The following is a 21,602-nucleotide window of genomic DNA, read 5'->3' on the forward strand; positions in this document are numbered from 1 at the left end:
CCGATTTTGAAAATACTTGCATATTTGAAATTGTACGTAGTTGAACTTTTAAGCCAGCTGTATGAATTTGTGCCGTTTCATTAAAAAATATGGAGTTAATATCAATATCTCGGTTATTAATCATCCCATGAGACTAAGTAGCACGTTATTTTACAAGACCCTGGGTGCCATTTTCGAATATGAAAACAGAATGCTGATACCTTTAATCGTTTAAAAGTTATTTCCGTGTAACATGTTAGGTGAATAACCCTGTATATTACTCATGCTGAGTTACAGTTGATCAGTACATGTTTCAGCTTGTTTCAGGCCATCATCAACTGACGACGCATGGTAAAGAATTATCATTCTCTTATAGACTAATAGACATACATAAAATATACATTAAAGACATATGAACCTTCATGAGGATGACTTAAAATTAGTAATATTAAAATCAATGTACATAAATTAATTGACCCTTCTTAGGAACGTTCTTCGAAATGTTTTATCATGACATTAAACATACACCTATGCCATAGAACATGGTTGTGTCACCATACATCAGTATTATGAACTATTTTAAGAAGTTGTAGCTTACTAACATTATGAAAGGAGATAATGAAACTGCCTAGCTGAATTATTTTGACATCTCTTTATCATGTTCACTGTTTTGTGAGTCATGTGTGACTCGTACAGCACTAAAATGTTCTGTGGCATAGACGTAGAAATTTGCGAACAGTTTTGGAACACGATTCCTTCATTAGGAGGAATGTCTCAACTAGAAATATCCATTGTCCAATACTGTATGTCACCATACTGTTAGCTAACACAAATAATGTTCAACAAGTGTAGGAATGCAATACTAATAATACTAATAATGTGTGCTCGACACAAACTCCACTCATAAACTGAACATTAATTCTGTACGCTTACTGATAACCATGCTCCCTGTGCTGCCTGACTGTACACTCTTTCTCCACCACTTGGGAATGAAGCAGGCTTCCCCAGGCCACCTACACAGCAATACTAGCTAAAGTTCTTGTAACTTTTGTTGCCTCTCCCTGTGCAATAATGCATAGGATTTGAATTGTCTCCCTTCATTAAGAATGTTGGTGCTTGGAGAGAGAGAGATATCCCTTGTTTGTAAAATAAATGTTTTTAATTAATGACACACCGGGCGAATTGGCTGTGCAGTTAGGTGCGCGCAGCTGTGAGCTTGCATCCGGGATGTAGTGGGTTCGAACCCCACTGTCGGCAGCCTTGAAGATGATTTTCCATGGTTTCCCATTTTCACACCAGGCAAATGCTGGGGCTGTACCTTAGTGAAGGCTACGGGCACTTCCTTCCCATTCCTAGGCCTTTCCTCTCCCATTGTCGCCATAAGACCTATCTATGTCGGTGCGACGTTAAGCAAAATAGCAACAAAAAAAAATTAAAAAATTAATATCACCTTTGTTCATTTCCTGTTTTAATGTGAAATTGTAGAAATGAAGTAATGAGTTAGGAAAGCAAAATTACCGCACTCAAAAATACAAACTACAGATTTAAATTTACAGTATTTTTAACTCAGGAGTAAGTATAGTTATATGTTAAATATTGGTAATGAGTATAAAACCTTAACAAATTTTAATGTATTATTAATACAGTAATTATATTTATTTGCATTATCTAATAAGCCTGTAATCATTTTTGCACAAATCGCTATCCATTTAAAACAGTGTTTGTGAGATCATTGAGCTTGTTTTGATACACTTAGTTTCTTAAAAAATAGAGTCTTAATCGAGCGGAGTGGCTGCCAATCTCTGCGTTTGGGAGTGGATTTGAATCTCACCATCGGCTGCCCTGGGGATGGTTTTCTGTTGCTTCCCATTTTTACTTCCAGACAAATGCCGCGACAGTTCCTGTTCATTGGCCGCAGCTGATTCCTTACACCTCCACCTCCTTACCCAGTTTCATTTTATCTTCATTAGCTCCTCAGGTAAGGTTGGCATCAGGAAGTGCATCCAGCCATAAAAAAATAAGCCATAAAATTTCATCTCATCTTATCCCTGACCCTGTCCCAGGAAACAGGACTAAGGGGTGGACGTACGTACATACATTCTTAAATATGGACCTGCATTAGTTTGTTGCATTACTTTTCTCTATGAAGGTATAAGTAATAGAAAGCTCTCCTCTAATTCAGTATTAGTAAATTGTATTCTTGTCCTTTTGTGGTTTCACATTTGTCCTTGTCTCCTTTTTCTATTGCTCCCTCTTCCCACGCTGACCTGTCAGAGTATTTATCCTATTGTATGCTCCTCCTCTCTCTCTGTTATGTTCATGTTTCATAGATCTAGGGAAGGCATGTGCTATCAAGGGTAAAGATGTTAGCTGTCTTGAGCAATTATGGGATTAAGCGTAGATAATTAAAAGCAATTGAAGGCATTTATGTTGGCAATTGGGCTACAGTGAGAATGAATGGTAGAATATGCCAGCCAAGTTAGAACACTGATTAATATATTTAATAGATTTCAAAACTTAAAAATTACATCCCACTAACTACTTTATATACGATTTTTAGAGACGCCGAGGTGCCGGAATTTATTCCTGCAGGAGTTCTCTTATGTGCCAGTAAATCTACTGACACAAGGCTGTCGTATTTGAGCACCTTCTAATACCACCGGACTGAGCCAAGATTGAACCTGCCAGGTCAGGAGACCAGCTTCTGAACCGTCTGAGCCACTCAGCTCGGCAATGGTAGAATGAGTTCTTGGTTCAAGGCACGTACAGGTGTTAGACAAGGTTGTAATCTTTCACCTTTGTTGTTTCATAGTTTACAATGATCATCTACTGAAAGGTAGAAAGTGTCAGGAAGCGATTAAGTTAAATGGAAATATAGTAAACATTTTGGCCTATGCTGACTACTTGATCTTAATGGCAGACTGTGCGGAAAGCCTGCAATCTGATATCTTGGAAATTGCCTCGAGTATATATGAAAATGAACATTTCCAAGACTAATGTGATGTCAGTAGGGAAGAATTTTAAGAGAATTGAATGTCAGGTTGGAAATACAAAACTCTAACACATAGATCATTTCAAGGATTTAGGATGTGTATTCTCCCAGGATGGTAGTAGTAGACCTGTAGTAAATAAGATTTAATCAAGGTGCAGCAAAGCTAATGCAGTGAGCTTGCAGTTGCGGTCAACAGTATTCTGTAAGAAAGAAGTCAACTCCTGGGCAGAGCTGTCTTCACACCGGTCTGTTTTCAGACCAACTTTACTGTACGGGACTGAAAGCTGGTTGGACTCAGGATATCTTAGTCATAAGTTAGAAGTTACACCTATTGCAGTATGGAAGCTGCTGATGTGAGGATGGTGTTGGAGCATGATAAGTGCATCCGAGTGTTATAAAATGTTCTGTACATAGGGGTGGTCTTGCTGCAACAGCACTTTCTGGCCCACTGAAGAAAGCAATTGCGAACTACCTCACTCCTCATCTTGCCTAGTATGCCACATTTTGGCAGTGCCATCGGTTGATGTGGTATCACTATAGCCACATAACCATTGGTGGTGCCATTTGAGGATCCAACCAGCCTTCGGGCTGATGATGTGACAGTCAGGCAGACAAACAAAGAGAGGTAACAGACATGAAAGTAGCGAGAAGGATTGCTGCTTTGAACAGTTGGGAACATTGGCAGGGAGGTACTCGAAATGAAGAGATAAAGGATAATTTAGCAATGAACTCGAAGGGTGAAGGGGTGGCCATAACCTGGGTATGGTGGTGGGGTCATAATGGACTTGGTCATGGAGGCGAAGGGAAGATTGAAAAAGACAATGGTGGTTAGACTTGGTTGCTAAGGATTTAAAGATAAGAGATATAGAATTAAACAAGGCCACAGATTTAGTTACAAATAGAGGATTGTGGAGATCTGCCATAAATTCACAGAGGCTTGGATCCAAGCGAGTTGGCCATGCCGTTGTAGTCGCGTATTCGGGGGATGGTGGGTTTGAATCCCACCATCGGCAACCCTGAAGATTGTTTTCCATAGTTCCCCACTTTACACTTGGCAAATACTGGGGCTGTACTTTAATCTAGACCCCAACCGCTGCCTTCCTGATCCTAGCCCTTTCCCTTTCTTGCATCACCGAAAACCTTTAATGTGTTGGAGCGACGTTAATCCGCTACCAAAAAGGAAAGAAGAGAGAGAGACTTGCCGACTGAATGCTGAAATCCATAACTGTCTATTATGAAGTTTGATGGATTGGCAAATAAATTAATTAATAAGTAAATAACCCATATTGAAAAATGTCTTGAGGAGGTTAGAAACTTCAGTGAACGCTATGAAAGCACTATAGTTCCTGATAGATATGAAATATGCCATTGTAATTGAAATGCATGAAGTTACTGAACAACTCAACCAAGTCAGTGAAATTTGCAACCAGTTCTTGAAATGTAGCTACTCTGTTAGCTTTCGAACCATACCCATGAGCATAAAAGTGTATCAACAATCTTTATTTCATTTTCGGTAACATGCTTCTTTCCAGTCTTTCTTTTTAGAAGCGAGAGCCCCTGTGATTGTATTTTATTACTTACAATTATTATTTGTTCCTCACAGTTCTGGTTCTATTAATTTTTCTCTGAGGAACACCTTGAACCTCCAGTTCCCTTTACCACTTCAGTTACCGGGCAACTTGGCCATGAGGTTAGGGTCGCGCAGCTGTGAGCTTGCATCCGGGAGATAGTGGGTTCGAACCCCACAGTCGGCAGTTCTGAAGATGGTTTTCCGTTGTTTCCCATTTTCATACCAAGCAAATGCTGGAGCTGTACCTTAATTAAGGCCATGGCAATTTCCTTCCCACTCCTAGACCTTTCCTATCCAACTGTCGCCTTAAGACCTATCTGTGTCGGTTCGACGTAAAGCAAATCGATTTTAAAAAAACACTTCAGTTTAAAGCCCCTCCCCCCCACAATAGCTTCCTACCTGAATGTGTATTTACCAGTAGGCACTTCAGCCAGTCACTACTGATCTGCATTTAGGACAGTTGCCCATGTGGCAGATCCCTTAGTTTTTTCTTAAATAATGGCAAAGAATTTGGAAATTTATTGAACAACTCCCTTGGTAAATTATTCCAATCCCTATCTCCTTTTCCTATAAACAAATATTTTCCCCAATTTTTCCTCTTGAATTCCAACTTTATCTTCATATTGTGATGTTTCCTACTTCTAAAAGCACAACACAATATTCTTCATCTACTAATATCATTCCATGCCATCTCTCCACTGACATACCACTTAGTCGAGCAGCTCGTCTTCTTTCTCCCAATTCTTCCCAACCCAAACTTTGCATCATTTTCGTAACACTACTCTTTTGTTGGAAATCACCCAGAGTAAATCAAGCTGCTTTTCTTTGGATTTTTTCAGTTCTCGAATCAAGTAATCCTGGTGATGATCCCATACGCCGGAACCCTGCTCTAGTTGGAGTCTTACCAGAGACTTATATACCCTCCCCCTTACATCCTTACTAGTTCTTGAAATACCCTCATAATCATGTGCAGAGATCTGTACCCTTTATTTACAATCCTGTTTATGTGATTACCCCAATGAAGATAATTCCTTATGTTAATACGTAGCTGATCCCCATAAGGAACATTCACCCCATCAATGTAGTAATTAAAACTAAGAGCACTTTTCCCATTAATGAAACTGACAACCTGACTTTTAACTCCGTTTATCTTCACACCTTTGCCTGCTGTCCACCTCACAATATTGTCTAGGTCTTTTTCTTGCAGTTGTTCACAATCTTATAACTTATATATTACTATATACAATTTATCATCATTCACAGAAAGCCTTATATCTGATTCCAGTTCTTTACTAATATCATTTATAGACACTGCTATATTGAGTTGGAAAATACGAATAGTGGGACCAATGTTTCTTGTTAAAGAGCTCTGAGAAGAGCTGTTTCCACATGGTGTCTTTGACATAATTTGATAGCCAGGAGATCCTAGGATAGACTGGCTGCCTATTGCTGTTGCTCATTTAGCACCACTCAGGGGACACGTGCAGGGCAATGAGGAGGTAAATCCTGCGGACGTGAGCAACGTTCACGTCCCCGATGGAATTTCCAGAAAGCTGATTGGTCTGCATTCTCTGTAGAACTAGATAAATGCATTCGTTGGATTCCCCCAAATCACCAAAGTTATCAACGTTTTGTTGGTGCAGTTGTGTCTACTGCTAAGAAATGTATGCCCAGAGGTTATCGGAAAGAATATGTTCCTGGCTGGATTGCCCAGAATGAGGAATTATTTAAGAATTTCCAACAAAACAGAGATGCGGAAACTGCTAACAAACTTCTGGCTAGCTTGGATGATCGTCGAAGACAAAAGTGGGTTGAAACTGTTGAAAGCTTAGATTTTACTCATTCTATCAGAAAGGCCTGGGGCCTTCTTAGAAGGCTTGGAGAAGGTGCACCAGTAGTGAAGGGTCAACGTCAGGTGACACCTGACCAAATAGCTTCCCATATTGTAACAACTTCTCGAGCTCCAGCTGATAAGAAGCACACAAAGTATGTTAGATGCCAGCTTCGTTCTCTGAAATCATCAGTACCTCACATTTCTAGTTATTCACGTCCCTTTACAGCCCTTGATGTTCAAGAGGCCCTCAAAGAACTAAAACCTGGTAAGGCACCTGGATTCGATGGAATTCATCCAGAATTCCTCATACATATGGGTGACAATGCAAAGAGATGGATGGCACAGTTCTACACGGACATTCTTCAGACTGGACAAATCCCACCTGACTTCAAGAAAGCTAAAATGATTTCCATATTGAAGCCTGGAAAACCTGAAAGTTACAGACCAATAGCCCTCCTTAGCTATTGCTACAAACCCTTTGAAAGGTTTATCTACAACAGAATTGGATCAACCATTTTTGAACTCATTCCTGTGGATCAGGCAGGCTTCAGACCTAACCGAAACTGCTGTGATCAAGTACTTTCATTAACATCTTACATTGAGGCCGGATACCAGCAAAAGCTTAAAACATCTGCTGTCTTTGTGGATCTCACTGCTGCCTTTGATACCGTTTGGAGGGAAGGATTGATTTATAAATTACTCAGAGCTATACCCTGCAGAACGATTGCACAGCTTATCAACAACATGATCAGCGAAAGGAAATTCCAGGTCTGTTTAGGTGAAAAGGAAAGCTCAGTGAGAAAACTGCATAATGGTTTGCCCCAAGGATCAGTTTTATCGCCACTACTGTTTAATCTGTACATCTCTGATCTTCCAGAAACAATATCCAGGAAGTTCTGCTATGCTGATGACTTGACCCTGGCCACACAACACAAGATCTTTGAGGAAACTGAAGACATTTTGACTCAGGACTTATCCACATTGGCAGAATATTTCAGGAAATGGAGACTCAGACCCAGTACAGCCAAAACGGAGGTTTCTTGCTTCCATTTGAGCAACCGGCTCGCTAACTTAAAACTAAATATTACCTTCTCCAATCGAGTACTTAATCACAATAGGTATCCAAAATACCTCGGTGTTACCTTGGACCGGACTTTATCATTCAAACAACATCTTTTGAACTTGTCGAAGAAATTGAAAACCCGAAACAATATTATCCAGAAGCTAACTGGTACTACTTGGGGATCTACTGCAAACATCCTGCGCTCTTCAGCCTTAGCACTGATTTTCTCTGCTGCTGACTATTGTGCTCCAGTGTGGATTAATAGTCCGTATACAAAGTACATTGACCCACAATTGAATACCAGCATGCGTCTTATATCTGGCACCATCAGATCAACTCCAGTTCACTGGCTCCCACTGTTGTCAGGAATAATGCCACCTGACTTACGAAGATCCAGAGCTCTTGTTCGAGAGTACAACAAGATCTGCAAGAATCCTCTGCTACCTGTTCTAAATGACATACCAGCTCTTAGTCTCAAAAGACTGAAATCACGACATCCACCCCTTTGTGATGCTGCTCTGAAGACGTCCACCAACTTCAATGCTTTGGAGGAGTGGAAAGGCCGCTGGAATAACTCTCCCGATGTGCCCCTGCATAACATCTTCAGAGGAGAAAATATTGTAAATGGATCCCAACTGCCACGTGCAACTTGGTCCAGACTGAACAGGATCAGGACAGGTCATGGTGCAGGGATTCTCTCTACAAGTGGAACTTTGTACCATCTCCAGAATGTGACTGTGGAGCCCCTCGCCAGACTATTCCCCACATTGTAAGCGAGTGTCAACTACGGGCTTATCCAGGTAGTTTGGAAGACTTCCTATCTCCAACAGTGGAAGCACTACAGTGGATTGATAAGTTGGACATTCAGATATAAGAGATAACACTAATGCCTGAAGTGAATCAATGTTTTTTTGTTATTGTGTATATATTGTATATTATGTATATAATTTCCTTGCCATACGCTAATAATAATAATATAGACACTGTTGTGCAAAACTTCAGGGCGAAATAGATAAAGCAACGTAACATACCAGCTACTTGGTGGAAATGAATGAAAGTGTGGTAACACGTTGCCAGAGGTCTCCTACACGTGCATAGATACCTGATGTGAGGTCAGCATAACTATAGCACCAAATCGATCTGGTCCCACAAAACAAGGCATTTGAAGGAATGAGAAAAGACAGTGTGAGTCAATCAGCGAGCTGTTATGGTGCACTGTGGTGGTGTTATTCATTATATCATGGCCCTGAGACAACACTTGGATGACTTCACATGGGGAAGAATCATCGGGAAACTGGAAGAAGGACGAAGTGTGGCGAGTGTAGCCCAGGAGTTTGGTATTGTTCACAGCATTGTTTCATATGCACGGAGAGCATTCCCAACCTCAGGCACTGCTGCCCGAAGGAGAGGATGGGGTCAACAATGGTCAATTACAGCAGCAGATGATCGCTACATTGTGCAGCAGGCAAGAAGAGACTCACATCAAGCAGTGGGTGCAATTGCAGCCACATTTAACAGAAGTACAAGGCACCCAATCTCACGCTCCACAGTGGCACGGTGACTGCATGGGGGTGGTCTGTTTGCCCGACGACCATTACGTTTTGTTTCGTTGACACCCGCACATTGGCAGCACCGTTTGCGATGGTGTCAAGAGCATTAGGTCTGGACTGACGAGGAGTAGGGTCGCGTGTTCTTGTCAGGTGAGAGCAGATTCAGCCTGAGTAGTGATTCTACACATACCCTCATCTGGCGAGAGGTGGGAACACATAATGCACCCAGGAACGTGGTCGAACATGATCATTTTGGTGGTCCAAGTGTTATGGTTTGGGGAGGTATATTGTTGCGTGGTCATACCTACCTCCAAATCTTTGAATGGGGTACACTCACCAGTCAGCGTTATTGTGACAGTGTACTCCTTCCCCATGTGCTTCTTTTCAGGGGTAAATTTGGCCCTGACTTCATTTTCATGGATGACAATGCACAAACACATCGAACAGCACAGGTTGGGGAGCTCTTGGAATGAGAGGATATTCGGCATGGACTGGCCTGCCTGTTCCCCCGACTAAAATCCAATCGAGTACTTATGGAACATATTGGGCAGACGTATTGCAGCACATCCACGTGCACCCACGACCATCCAGCTGTTGTCAACCGGGCTGGTGGAGGAATGGAATGCCCTACCTCAAGAACTCCTTACCAATTTTGTGGCCAGCATGAGAACACATTGCAGAGCGTGCATCACTGTCCGTGGTGATCACACACCCTTTTAAGAACTATGTCCCTTCTTTTGTGATGTCCAGGGGGGCATCATGAGTCGCAGTGACTTACGTGTGATTTATTGTCTGTGTATAAAAGTGTAATTTCTGTTTGTCTCATCGCATATTCTGTTAAGTTGCCTACCGTACCATACTGTAGTAGTTCTTCCCATGTATGGTTCAAGTTTCATCGAACTATGTTACTTGGCAGTGACACAACATGTGAAAGTTACTTTCGTCCTTAAATTTTGCACAGCAGTGTATATAAGAAAACATAAAGGTCCAATAATACTGCCTTGAGAAGTTCCTTTCTTAATCCTTACAGGATCAGATAATGCTTCACCTGCTCTAATTCTAGAAATATAACCACCCATTCACTCACTCTTTTGTCTCGTCCAGTTGCACTCATTTTTGCCAGTAGTCTCCCATGATCTACCCTGTCAAATGCCTTAGATAGTTCAGTTGTGATACAGTCCATTTAACCACCTGAATCTAAGATATCTGTTATATCTTGCTGGAATCTTACAAGTTGAGCTTCAGTGGAATAACCTTTCCTAAACCCAAACTGCCTTCTATCAAACCAATTATTATTAGTTTTGCAAACATGTCCAATATAATCAGACTTAAGGCTTTCCCAAAGCTTACATGTAACACATGCCAAACTGATTAGCCTGTAATTTTCAGCTTTATGTTTATCACCCTTTCCTTTATACATGGGGGTTAATAAAGCAATTCTCCATTCATTTGGTATAGCTCTTTCATGCAAACAGTAATCAAATAAGTACTTCAGATATTGTACTATGTCCCAACCCATTGACTTTAGTATATTCCCAGAAATCTTATCAATTCCAGCTGCTTTTCTAGTTTTCAACTTCTGTATCTTATTGTAAATGTCTTTGTTATCGTAGGTAAATTTTAATACTTCATTAGTATTAATCAAATCCTCTATTTAAGTATTATCCTGTCATCAACAATCTGTACATGGGCCTGCTGCTGACTGAATACTTCTGTCTTCTGTAGATCCTTGCGTGCACACTCCCCTTGTTCAGTAATGATTCCTGGAATGTCTGCTTTGGAACCTGTTTCTGCCTTAAAGTACCTATAAATGCCTTTCCATTTTTCACAAGTTTTATGACTGCCAACTATGCTTGCCATCATGTTATCCATAGCTGACTTCTTTGCTGGAGTAATTACCTTTTTTTTAACTCCCTCATGCCTGTCTTATCAGCCGTATGGTACTGCCTAATAGTCCTAATTTTAATACCTTCCTTTCTTTCACATTTATTCAGGTGAATAACTGCAATGCTTGATGATTTTCATATTCAGTCCATTGGTTCTTGTATCACGTTGCATCACGCAGAGTGAGAGACATTTGGCACCTTCAGTACATGGAATGGGGAGAACAAGGTTGTCCTCATAACGTTGGTCATTTCTTAGGTAATACTGTTCTTTTCAGTATTATCCCATTTCCAATCTCAGTTGTCAACATCCACGATGACTGATTAATTGATATCAGCTGCTGTTGTGCATGAAGTTGTTACACAGTGGGTCTAATTATATTTACATTATATAATTGAATCATTTGTGAACAGGGTATCTACTATAGCTCTCTATAACAACTGTTTCAGTTTGAGGTGTGGCGTCAATTTTCCCAGGAGACCGGTCATTGTGTGACCACTAAACTGAGATTGTATCACGTTGCATCACGCAGAGTCAGAGGCATTTGGCACCTTCAGTACATGGAATGGGGAGAACAAGGTTGTCCTCATAATGTTGGCCATTTCTTAGGTAATACTGTCTTACTTTACATATTGTTCTTCTGTTTTGAACTTTCAGGTGAAGAAATACCTCAGCTGACATATTTGAAAGGGAAAAGATAGACAAGTCAAATAACAGAGTTGATCAGAAAAGCCTGCTGGTTGTAACCAGACGTAATAGAAATGCTGTATTTTATGTGTGAATAATGCACCTTTTCTGATAAAAACAGGGCTTACCGAGCTCGATAGCTGCAGTTGCTTAAGTGCGGTCAGTATCCAGTATTCGGGAGATAGTAGGTTTGAACCCCACTGTCGGCAGCCCTGAAAATGGTTTTCCGTGGTTTCCCATTTTCACACCAGGCGAATTCTAGGTCTGTACCTTAATTAAGGCCGCAGCTGCTTCCTTCCTACTCCTAGCCCTTTCCTGTCCCATCATCGCCATAAGACCTATCTGTGTCGGTGCGACGTAAAGCAACTAGCAAAAAAAAAAACAGGGATTGTCAAGAAATTATTTTAATATAAAAATATTTATTTTTAGAAATCAATTCAAGATGCATCAGACATCCTGCACACAATAATTAGGAAACTTCTTTGAAATTATTGTTATTTAACATAAAATTATCACTCCAATTTTCTTCTGAACTGTCAAATATATGGTGCATAGAATACATTTCATATTTAGGGTCCATACTGACAAACAAATTCTGGAAATAAATAAAATATTGAGAGGAGTCCACCTCTTCAGTACAATAATATAGCTTCAGTAGCACACACCATTCAACGGTCACTGGCAGGGGAAAGTCTCCTTTCAAAAATGCCACACCCTTGTACTTTACACATCCTTTTAGTTTACTGTCGCATTAATTTCAGTTTATCTGAGAGGTACTACCACTTCAATTCGAGAGGAGTTCCCTTGACTGTAAGAAAGGAAGCAGCACAATACTTATATGTAAAATGAGTATCCTGCTTTTAACAACGTATGTCTATCAATAATCAGTTAACCTGAGGGACATTGTGTTTTTAATGAAATCTGTTTTAAGTATTATTTCAGCATATCACTTCTAATTTATAAATCTGACATGTGTCATCGCCAGCATGAAGACCAATAATTACTTGGGACTGTCAATCACTTATATTTAATCAGATCCCTAATAATGTGTCAAAAGAAAAACAGGACGTTTATTGAACAATAGTGTTCCCAAAATACAATGTATACCCGTATGTTTTTAATGTATATCTAAATAATGTGTTTGGAATCTTATACTTAATCTTTTGTATGTCAGGTCAAGAGCAATCCTGCTAATGTATGTGACAGTAGACAGTACTACTACCTGCGACTTTCTGGCCGAGGGTCAGGCGGCCAGTACCAAACCTGACAAACTATGGGAGAACCAATAGCTAAAGGCAGAGGTGTTCTTCCTTTGGAGGCCTGATGAAGCCTTTGTGTAGGAAATGACATATAAATTCATCCAAGTGCTGCTGCCTTGTCGTTGTGGCAGGGGACTACCAAAGGCTAAGGAAGATTATCCTGACAGAAAACCCTCTGCAGTGTTAGGCTTAGCAAGCCAATTGCACCAAAGTAAATGAATGTTGCTTTCAAAACTAAAACAAGCCTCGGATGCAAAAGTGTTAAAATTACCGGACATGACAACTCCTCAAGCTACTCACGAAATTATGATGGTCGATAACCCGAAGCTCATCGGAGGTACAGGAAGAGACAGATATTGCCCATAAACAGCGCAGGATTGGAGCCCTCACTCTCACTAACAAATGCAAAAAAACTCCTAGACCTTAGGAACAGGTTCAAGCTTTGGATATTGGGGTTGAGTGAGACAAAGTGGAAAGGTTGTGGAATGAAATGTCTGAGAAACTGGTATACATTATATTGGAGTGGGAACTTGGGTGAATCCAAGAATGGAGTTGTTCTCCTCCTTCACAAAGATTTAGATGTACAGACAGATGTCACCTATGTGAATGATAGGATCATCCAGATGAGATTATGAGGTGGAAATGTGCATCACACTTTATTTCAAGTGTAAGCCCCTCAAAGAGGATGTACTGCAGATGAGAAAGAAGAATTCCTTGCTAAACTTGAAAAACAATTAGCAGAGGAGAATGACATAATTATGGGTGATCTGAATGCCCAAGGCGGTAAAGACAGAGAAGGTTGTGAAAACATCATCAGACCTAATGGCTTTGGGAACAGAAACTCTGAAGGAAACAGCTTGAGGGATTTCTGCGAATGAAACAACTTGTGCATACAAAACATATGGTACCAGAAGAGGGAGAGTCATAATATAACAAGATACTGTTGGAATGGGAAGCTCAGGACTGTAACAGACTACATCATCGCTGATGGCAAAGCTGGTTGGTATGTTAGTGATGTAAAAGTCACACCCAATGAGCATTTAGATACCTACTATCGCCTATTAATAGCTGATCTTAAAGATGTCCATGTCCCCAAAGCTAAGTGCACTAAAATGCCAAATATCAAGACCTTGTTCTTGAAGGACTCTAGAAGAGAGAAATACCAAGCAAGGATAACAACAAAATGACCTAAAACTGAGATTAGAGTAGTAGAAGAAGAATGGACCATGTTCAAGGAAACTCTCATAAAGGAAGCTGAGGAAATTTGTGGGAAAACAAGTGCAAAACCAATAGAGAAGGAAATGCCTGGGTGCAATGACTGGGCGATGGAAGAAATGAGCTAGAAGTTGAAGAGCGAGCACAGGAATATTGGACCGAGAAGTTAGCTGAAAACGACTAATTCAAGAATAAAAGAAAAAGTGCTGGGATGACTTTACTACCAGGAAAGAGGAAGACTGGCAAGAAAGTAGAAAGCTACATTTTAAAGTAGTAAAAAATAAAAGAAGTGAATATGGAAACATCCTTGCACTGGAAACAAGTGATGAGAGGAGGGATCAGAGAAGAAATGAAGAGGTAATGCAGCATGTTGTTAAATTGAGATGGAGGCACACTATCATTCTGGGATGCGATTTTATTTTACGTAAATAAATATCACACAAGAACACATTCACTTCCTTGTATAAAATACTTTATTTATACCGTACGTCACAACACACAATTATACACAGTAGTAAATGACACTGTATACAGCACTCAACAGCGGAGTACCATGAAGTCGATTCTGACAAGTACAGATATCAACAACACTGACGCGTGCACTATAACATACTCAGACTTGAATTCACCACCTCACTCACTTTTGCTTGAGTCCAATACTCTGACTCCACCTCGGAGCCCAACAGTCACTCCCAGTCTATCACTTGCCTGAGTCCCAAGAACTAAGAACTGCGAACTTAGAACCAAGAACTTCGAACTGCCTTCACTGACTGACAGCTCGATTATTTATACTACTCGATCAACCATCTTTAATGATCGACTTCTGGAAGAGTTCTTACAACCCTCTAATGAAACACACTCGAAACATCGATCGACCAGATAGTCGAATGGGTACTCGAATATTCTTTCAATATTAAAAAATGTACATGGAAATATCTACAACATTCGTAATGTCTCTACATGTATCTGGATAATAAAACCTTACAGTAAGTTTCCAGAACCTTTCAACTATACCAAATTATAGTACAATAAGTCTAACATACGAACATTATGGAATTTTCTACCGCTTTCGACTCTATAAATTTTGAGGTTAAACAATACGTATTTGAGGTTATACAATTTTATACTACATATTTACAGAGGAACCATAAACTAGTCATGTTTAACACTGAATAAAACATAATTTAGCATTAAATAAACTATAATTAAAATATATTAACCATACTAATTGAAAGTTTTACACCAATTACAATGTCGTACCTACGACAATTATCCCCCCTAAAACCTTCAATATCTACCCTGTACATTCCTTATTCTAGGTCTTAAATTATATCTAGGTGTCCTTATATCTATTTCTACGACTTTCTTAGTCCTCACTATTCAGGTACACTTAGGCCACCTCAATCACACTGTCTCCTCGTTGGCGTTGTTGATGTCCACATATTCCAGCTAGATAGTTCAATCGGTGGCCACCACCTCCCCATGGGGGATCCGCTGGGTCTGGCTGACGGTGTCCCTGTTCTCCGTAGCCATGATCCGTAAGTCCTCGCGTGGCAGTCGACACTCCACTGACTTTCCCCTTGGTCGTGCCTTTGTGTTCTGCCAGGACGTACGCATCCTTGCAGTCCACCGGTGTGATGCACGGGAGAGGCTCGCACATCGTGGTCTTGCTCCTGTTGAGTCTCCTCTTTTTCTGGGCTGCTGAATTCAACGTTCCTACCGGCAAATGATTTTGTGCCGGGACTAGTGTCCTGGTTACGTGGCACCCTCGTTTGTCGGTTGCCGTCACCACAAGGCTCCCGTCGTCTCGTGGAGTTGTCATCTTCACGACGCCGGAGCCGCCATCACTGCTTGCGGGCTTCACCCGTGTCTCCAGAGCTGTCGTGCTTTCGCACAGGGCACTCGGTTTTTCTGCAGGGCCTTGAACTATGGACTCCACCAGCGTTACAATGATCCCGTCGTCCCGTGGAGTTGCCATCTGCACGGCGCTGGAGCAGCCATCACTGCTTGCAGGCTTCACCTGTGTCTCCAGGGCTGTTGTGCTTTCACACAGCGCACTCGCTGTTTCCGCTGGGCCTTGAACTACGGACTCCACCGCGGCTCGTACTTTGGACAACAAAGACTTGATTTGGTTCTTTATTTCTTGAGGCTGGGCCTCAATTTTACCCTTGAGTTTTTCGGATTGGGCCTCGATTTTTCCAGACTGGGCCTCGATTTTACCCTCGAGTTTTTCGGACTGGGCCTGAATTAAAGCAATTAGCTGTGCGAACATACTGCATACACGATCATTGGTTTCTTCCTCCGAGGTGACTTCGGAGTCGAAACTGCCTGGGTCCTCTCCGTTGTCTATCAAATCCTGGCGCAGCATCTCTTGTAAGTTCGCTTTGCTTCCAGCCGTCGGTAAACCTCGGGATGTCAGCGCTTTCCATAACATCACCAAGCTCATTTGTTCGATCTTCATTGCTGAGTCTTGAAGTGTCCTGTCACGGTCGCCAATTTATCGTTCTACGATGCAATTTTATTTCGCGTAAATAAATATCACACGAGAACACATTCACTTCCTTGTATAAATTACTTTATTTACACTGTACATCACAACACACACAACTATACACAGTAGCAAATGACACTATGTACAACACTCAATAGCGGAGTACCCTGAAGTCGATTCTGACAAGTACAGATATCAACAAAACTGACGCGCGCACTATAACATACTTAGACTTGAATTCACCGCCTCACTCACTTTTGCTTGAGTCCAATACTCTGACTCCACCTCGGAGCCCAACAGTCACTCCCAGTCCATCACTTGCCTGAGTCCCAAGAACTAAGAACTGCGAACTTAGAACCAAGAACTTCGAACTGCCTTCACTGACTGACAGCTCGATATTTATACTACTCGATCAACCCTCTAGAATGATCGACTTCTGGAAGAGTTCTTACAACCCTCTAATGAAACACACTTGAAACATCGATCGACCAGATAGTCGAATGGATACTCGAATGTTCTTTCAATATTAAAAAATGTACATGGAAATATGTACAACATTTGTAATGTCTCTACATGTATCTGGATAATAAAACCTTACAGTAAGTTTCCAGAACCTTTCACCTATACCAAATTATAGTACAATAAGTCGAACATACGAACATTATGGAATTTTCCACCGCTTTCGACTCTATAGATTTTGAGGTTAAACAATACGTATCTGAGGTTATACAATTTTATACTACATATTTACAGAGGAACCATAAACTAGTCATGTTTAACACTTAATAAAAGATAATTTAGCATTAAATAAACTATAATTAAAATATATTAACCATACTAATTGAAGGTTTTACACCAATTACGATGTCGTACCTACGCCGCCGCCACCACCACCACCGATGAAGTCCGCATGGTTTGAAGCCGAAACAGCATTAAGGAACATCTGAAACAGAATTATGATCTCACCTCAGATATCATAAAGGCAGCTGAAATACCAGGCTTAAATTGGGTATATAGAGTGCTCTCAGTAATCTGGGAAGAAAACAAAAAGAAAATTGGAAAAAAAAAAATCTTCATCCCACTGTTTAAAAAGGGCAACGGGCGGAAATGTCAAAACTATAGGGGCATAACGTTGTTATCACACAACCTGAAACTGTTGGAAAAGATCATCGAAATGAGACTTATGAAGATAGTGAAACCTTTGCCTGAGGAAGAACAACATGGATTCAAGAAAGATTGAAGTACTATGGATCTCATTTTTGCCATATGAATGCTTGCAGAAAAGTACTGAGAACATGGAAAGAATCTTGTGATTACAGATTTGGACATTGAAAGGGCCTACGACAGGGTCTCCCGATACAAGATCTGGGAATGCTTGGGAGACTCAGGGTGCCAAAGTACCTGACTGACATAATAAAGATGCTATACCAGAATTGCTACAGCTATGTTCAGATAGTCAATGGGCGATCCAAAGGGTTTGAGACAAAGAGAGGTGTCCAACAAGGCAGTGGCCCTTGTTCATAATAGTAATGGACAAGTTCATGAAGTCTATCAATAAAATGGACAGCAGACCAAATGTTCAGGTATTTGCTGGTGATGTACTGTTATGGCGAGAAAGGGAAGCTGAAGTACAGAAAAAAGTGACTTGACTGGAGCAATATGTTCAATAAATTTGAGTTGAAGATATGTAAAACAAAGACTGAAAATAACCATCAACAGGAAAGGAACAAACTCAAACCTTGTTTTGGAAGGAGCAATACTAGAATCAGTTTCTCACTTCTAGTACCTCGGAAGCACAATCTCCAAAGATAACACTGTCTAGCAGGAAATACTCAGCAGGTCACAGAAAGCATCAAACTTTTGCATTCGAGTCAGAAATCTACTCTGGGACTGCAAAATACCAAAAAAAGTAACAACAACCCTGTACAACACCTACTTCGTACTTTTGTCACATATGGTTTAAAGGCGTGTACTCTACTAAATGATGACTACAGCAGAATTCAGGCAACAGAAATGAGATTCATTAGAACTATGAATCAAACTACTCGAAAGGACAAAATCAGGAATGAAGTAAACATCAGGGTAGCTGGCATTGAGGTCCCTATTACCAGTGTAATAGACAAGCATAGACTTATGTGGTATGGGCACATTACGAAAATGAAGAGCGAGAGACCTGCCAGAAAATACTTTGAACTTATTGTCAGTAAAAGACCTAGGGGAAGGCCAAGGAAATGCATCATAGATACAGTGAAATCAGATGTGGAGGAGAGAGGTCTCTAATGGGAAGATGTCTTGGAACTGAAGATGTATGCAGACAGCAAGAGATGGTGAGCACTTGTACACCACTCCCGGGAAAGTGGAGTTGGAAACTGATGATGATGATGATGATGATGATAATGAAGATGATGATGCTTAATCTTCTAATTGCTGAAGATGTCCCTAAAACCAGGACAAAACATGTACTAGAAAAATGAAAATCTACTAGTTAGAATATAATTGTATTTCCTAAAGGTAAATACACTGATTGGTATTGAAAAGGTGAACACCCCTCAATATTTTATTTATTTCAAGAAATATAAGATACATCAGGCAAGTTGAACACATGGGCTTTAAGTACAGATACTGGAAAGGTATAAGATAAGCATAGTTCCTGAAGCAAAGTTACATCAGTATATTATTTATTTATTTATTTATTTTGTCGTGACACAGGTATTGCCACGACGAATAATGATGAATAATCAGATTGTTTTCCCCCGAGCTGTTGGGAGTTTTACTTCAATGGGTCTGAGTGATTCACTACGTGTGAAAGAGATGAAGTCCTCTGCTTCCCAAAACCTTCTTTAATTATAGACTGATGAGTATGTATAATTATATACAGTATTTACAATCTCCTTCTCAACTTCAAATATCACTAACATAGAAGACTTGGCGTGGTCGAAGTATTGAAGTGAATACTCTAAGTCCAAACTCGGACCTTATTATTATTATTATTATTATCAGAGACCTGACTGACAAAGCTTCCGCCCGGACTCCTAGTAGACTTGTTCCAAAAAGCCTCGACCAGGGTGTGTATCCCTGTTTTATACCTTCACTAACTTTCGCCTCCCTTCGAGAAGGCTATCGAAGTTCTCATCCTATGGAGACTGTCCACAGACACACAAAAACGGAATTGCCTCTTTCCGTTCACTTTCCACCCACCTTTTCTAAAGACATACTACGCACCTTCAGCAGGGTGCAGCATGTGATTCACCCTACTTCGTCCAAGCCTTACTTCCAATTGCACAACCTGTTGCTTACAGCTTTTGTGTTCCTTCAAACTCTTAAATCTTATATGATTCTTAATTTACTTATATTCTTCTCCTAACATTATAATTATGATACCTTGGCCTTACTGCCATTACATAGTCATTAATATTAGCTCTTAATTTCCACATAACATTAATGTATGTCTCAGCGACACAATTCCTCCTACGTTCCCGGTCATGGGTTCGATCCTCGGAAGAGTGAGTCGTGAGCTCAAACTGGGGGCGGACACGACACCTTCCCCCCTTGGGGAAAAATGAATGCAATACCTCAGCATTCATTTTTACTCTTACATCCTGTCGGAGTCTCTATGCTCCTGTTCGTGGGTGCGCTGCGCCAAGTTATCTCTGATAATTGCTCTGCCCGTAGAAGGGCGCTCATATAATTCTAATCCCGGTAGCGATCCCAAGTGGCTAGGGGCCCTTCCAGCCAGTCGAGGATGCTGAAAGTGGACAGTAATGTCCTCATCAGAGACCTTAGCTCTGTGCTCATTAGCGATCACATTTTGGAAAATACATAAGTTGGGACAGCGCTCCCTGTTGTCTTCTATGCATCTACTTAAGGATCTACAGCTTCTATAGCAACCACAACAATAACAACAATAGCAACAGACTATTATAAGTACTGCAAACAAAATAATACCAGTTACAATTTGATATACACTTGTATACTGTTGGGTCATTTGCATTTTAAATTCCTATTCTTTCTGTATTACCAGTGCTTCTACATCTTCCGTTTTATGGCTGGCTAACCTTAGGTCACTTATATGATTCAGTAAGCTTCCTACTGTGACCCTATTTAATTCTGGTACATCCTCTAATTTGATCTCACTCTCTAATTGTTCACAACAATCATATATCAACATTACTTCTGGCACTAAGTCCTTCTTCATGGTAGTATTTACTGAACCTGTACTCTGAATTTTACTAGTGGGACTGTAAACTGTACACAAGTCTGAGAATTGTATTATTCCCACTCCATTTAAACTTATATCACTGGTAATATCCTGACATACACTGGTGACTTTTGTTTCATGAGGTGATACAAAAATATATATATTATCATCAATAGGTATCCATATAAGTTCATAAACTGACATCACACTTTTCTTGCAGTCTTCCAGAATAAAACTAACACCAGTTAACAACTTGACAATACAACTACCCTTTGACATTACATTATTAATAGGAAAATTTCCCGTGCATAATCTCTGTCCATTGTCAGTCCGCTTGCACTGTTTCACTTGTTCATCACTTAATTCTACATATGTCTGTCTTTCTTGATCAGTTAATACATACTGTTTCTCATTAGATATATACACAAAATGGTTTGGGTTACTCTTCATGGGAGGGGGGAAAGGTATACAATGGTACAAATTGTACTTTATTTTGTTAGTGAGAGGGGTGCGTAAAATATACACTAAATTATCTTGAGTTATATATACACTCACTGATGATATTTTCAAAATCAGGTACACATAAGTGACTTGCAAATCATATGGCAGATCATAACCCTTAGGAAAATCTCTTTGGGCCTTCTTATATGCACTTACTAGATCATCGGGGCTTAACACTTGGACACTCACCGTGCCTGTCTGAGAACTTACAATACTATCTAATAAGATCTGATAATGCTCATGCAATTGCATCAGAAACCCTTGCAACTCAATTAAGTGTTTATTTAATGATATCTGCATTTCTGACTGTCTAAAAGCCTCATTTATGCCCGTTGTTTCATTCTGAATGAAACTCTTAAGTTGCTCAAAATTTTCACTT

At 40.3% G+C, this 21,602-nt stretch overlaps 1 protein-coding gene across 1 annotated transcript in view; it reads left to right on the forward strand.

Moving 5' to 3' along the window:
• Pez (protein tyrosine phosphatase non-receptor pez) overlaps positions 1–21,602 on the forward strand; it is a 923,645-nt gene that overhangs the window by 777,104 nt on the left and 124,939 nt on the right. Inside the window, exon 19 of the mRNA XM_068226358.1 lies at positions 11,322–11,481. Coding sequence (XP_068082459.1) covers positions 11,322–11,481 — 160 coding nt within the window. The remainder of the gene's footprint in view (positions 1–11,321; positions 11,482–21,602) is intronic.

Source organism: Anabrus simplex, chromosome 2 (assembly GCF_040414725.1).
Source record: "Anabrus simplex isolate iqAnaSimp1 chromosome 2, ASM4041472v1, whole genome shotgun sequence".
Taxonomy (NCBI): Eukaryota; Metazoa; Arthropoda; class Insecta; order Orthoptera; family Tettigoniidae; genus Anabrus; species Anabrus simplex.